This window comes from Pteropus vampyrus, unplaced genomic scaffold, assembly GCF_000151845.1.
Source record: "Pteropus vampyrus isolate Shadow unplaced genomic scaffold, Pvam_2.0 Scaffold19, whole genome shotgun sequence".
NCBI lineage: Eukaryota > Metazoa > Chordata > Mammalia > Chiroptera > Pteropodidae > Pteropus > Pteropus vampyrus.
Genome location: NW_011888800.1, coordinates 16,455,835 through 16,459,063, shown reverse-complemented (window position 1 = coordinate 16,459,063; position 3,229 = coordinate 16,455,835). Strand labels below are relative to the sequence as shown.

Genomic DNA, 3,229 nt, shown 5'->3' with positions numbered 1-3,229 from the left:
GCATTTTCAGAAACTGACTGTGAGTATAGTATTCTATATATCCTATGCTGGCCACTCTTCTGTCTTTTCTTTTTTATTTGTTTTTGTTTGTTTTATGCCTACTGCACCTAGTCTTCCTAGGTGGTCTCCCATCCAAGTACTAACCAGGCCTGACCCTGCTTAGCTTTTCTTCTGTCTTTTCAAACCACTGTGTATTTTTCTGTGATAGCAATTAAGATGCTGTAGGGTTTTAAAAAAATTATTGTTTTTTTTTGGTCTCTCTGCCCATGTCTGAAAGTCAGTCACTTATTCTTATTTTTATGTTTTCTGCTCCAGGCTACTCCACCACAGAATGTTTGTTGAATGTTGAACAATTGTTTATAATGAATCCTTGAATCCATGTGGGTTGTCTGTTCACTCTTTCTTTTGCAAAGTAACTTCTTAGTTCAGAAGCTTAAAAGGAAACTGGAGTACTTTTCATTTTATAATAATGGTGTGATCAACTTCAGGTGTTCAGTGGAGCAAATCTTCTGATACAGTCACATATAAATTACCTAGAACTGGTACTAAAATGTTTCCATTCCCTTTGCAGGAAAAGCAAGATGTCTATGAAAAGGAATCCAAATTTCTTGACTCGCTGAACTGCCGGACAATACGATTTTGCACATATACAGAGAGACTTCTATTAGTGGTATTTTCTAAATGTTGGAAGGTATTATAAAATAACAATATATACCAGTGATATACAAAAGTATATTTTTCTTGTTCAGTGCAACAATTATAAGAATGTGATTTAAATGTGATACAAACTGTTTATAATATTATTACCAGAGCATAGGTGACCTGTCTTTTATAACTGACTTTTTTTAGTTTTCCACTCCTCATATTCAGTTGTTTTGCTTCTCAAGATATTATATATGTAGTAGTATATGGTCATTTTATTAATAAAAAACATATTAATAATGTGTATTTATCTCTAGATTATTTTCAAAAATTGGCCTTCCCCTTTAGAACTCAAAAGAAAACTAAAACGTTTCACCTACATAAATTAATCTTATTAATAGATTTTTTTTTTCTTTTTCTGCTCTGTCACTACATTTGTTTTAGGAAATATACATTTCTTTCTTGTAAATACATTCACTGATGTCTCCAATAATTTTTAAAAAAGAGCTAATTTGCCATCACTTGATAGAATCCTTTTTCCTTGAATGTTTCATATACCTGGCTCAATTAACGACAGTATATTGTCTTATATGCTGTTATATTTTTAAATGAAAATGCAAAATATATGGTCTAACAATGGATTTCTGCTACATAAGCTCTTTTATGTAATACATTTCAAATGCTAAAGTTGAACTATCCATATGGAAAGAATAAATTATATAGAGATTTTGGGATTTTTGGTCTCTCTGCCTTATGGACACATTCTGGAATGAGATAGCCAAATAAAGTTTATCCACCGAAACATACCTTAGGATAAATATAAAAAATAAGTACTAGTAAGACATCTTGATACATGAGTACAGTGTGACCTATCAGTAATACTTAATATGTTGTTGCATTAACACTGTCATCTAAATAGACTTGATTAGCACAATTTATCTTTCATCTCATTGCCAGATTAATTTGGAAGCTTTTGTTAATGTGCATCATTCACTTTGTGTTTTAGGTTTATGATTATTGTGATTTTTCCCTTCTGTGCACTGAAGTTGGTAGAAGTGGGCAGTTTTTTGCTGGTGGAGAGGTGCTTGCTGCTCACAGAATCATCATCTGGACGGAAGATGGTCACAGTTACATCTATCAGCTGCTGAACAGGTGGGCTCAGATGGGAGCAGCATACAAAACATTCAGGTTGAAAATGAACTTTGGGAGGTTTATTATGGAAAAATCTCTGCATGCTGCCCATGATCAAAAACCAGAACAAAACAACTTTGGCACTAGAAGATTTACTCTGGGCTTGGTAGGCTTCAGCCTTTGTATAAAACAGCAGGAGATGAAGGAATGAGATTAACCATGTATAACTTGTACAGCTGGTGCTGGGTTTTCAAAAAGTCACTTGTAATTATTAACCCAACAATTTCTAACTAGAGTTTAGAAACTTGAATGGTACCATCCAGCTTTTGAAAGTAGGAGAGAGAGAAAATGAATAAAGAACTCCAAAGTTGTAAACTTTGCTTTTTATTTTTTGCCACGCAGTGGGCTTTCAAAAAGCATATACCCTGCTGATGGAAGAGTGCTTAAAGAGACCATTTATCCTCATTTACTGTGCTCTACTTCTGTGCAGGAAAATAAGGTAATGCAAGAAAAGAGGGACTGCCTCAAAGCTGTTTCATTCTGGTTCTTAGATAAGTGTTGCTTTGTCTGTAACAGTCAGGCTTGAAAAAAATGGAAGAAAGACATCAAGTTGTTAATGAGAAAATCAAATCTAAAACTGTTAATGGCTACTGAAGAGAAAACTTTAAAAAATCTATTTTTTTAAGTCTGATTAAACAGTACATATTTATTATGGAAAAATTATAAATGTTTAAAAACAAAGGAATTAATTCCAATTTTTACCACTATAGATATTCACTGTAAATAGCTTTATTTTGTATATTTACTTATTTTAATTGGAAAATTTTCAAATATTTGAGAAGTTGCAAGATTACTACAATTATCACTCACTCATATACCTTTTACCTAGATTCACCAATTGTGAACATTTTTGCCATATTTCTTCTCTCCACACACACACACTCACGCTTTTCGCTGAACCTTTAATAGATGCTTTGATAAATTATTAACATTTTGATATATCTACTCCCATTTTTAAACTATCAAATGCTTTATATCCTGTTTTTTTTTTTAGTTTAGTTTAACTATATATTGAGATGATTTTCACATGTTCCTAGCTCTTCTTCTGAATAAATTTTCTTGTTAAAACAAATATAATTATGATGCCTGGCAGAGAATTGAGGATATAATTGTGAGCTTTTACTTGACTAAATTATGTCTTTGACATTCTATGAAGCCTGAAAATTTAGTTACTTTATTATAGTAGTGTGAACTACAGTGTTTTTGTTTTTGTTTTTTTTTTAACCTATTGGACTTGGTCATCAGTTAATTATCCAAAAAGGTATTTCATGGAGAATGGAAGAGTTTTGAATTATTGATGTGTCAACCGAGGAAGCATGTTCCTTTTTACAGAATGATGGTTTGCTTAATTAGGTAGCATAGCTGTTGGAAATCCTGTAGTTCAGTGATTGTTCCT

The 3,229-nt window shown here is 32.1% G+C and overlaps 1 protein-coding gene across 2 annotated transcripts in view; it reads left to right on the top strand.

Annotated features, from left to right (window-relative positions):
- The window catches only part of WDR72 (WD repeat domain 72), a 216,534-nt gene that overhangs the window by 47,960 nt on the left and 165,345 nt on the right, over nt 1-3,229 (top strand). For both annotated transcript variants that reach the window (XM_023527871.1, XM_023527870.1), the window contains exon 9: nt 2,176-2,272. In XM_023527871.1, coding sequence (XP_023383639.1) covers nt 2,176-2,272 — 97 coding nt within the window. The remainder of the gene's footprint in view (nt 1-2,175; nt 2,273-3,229) is intronic.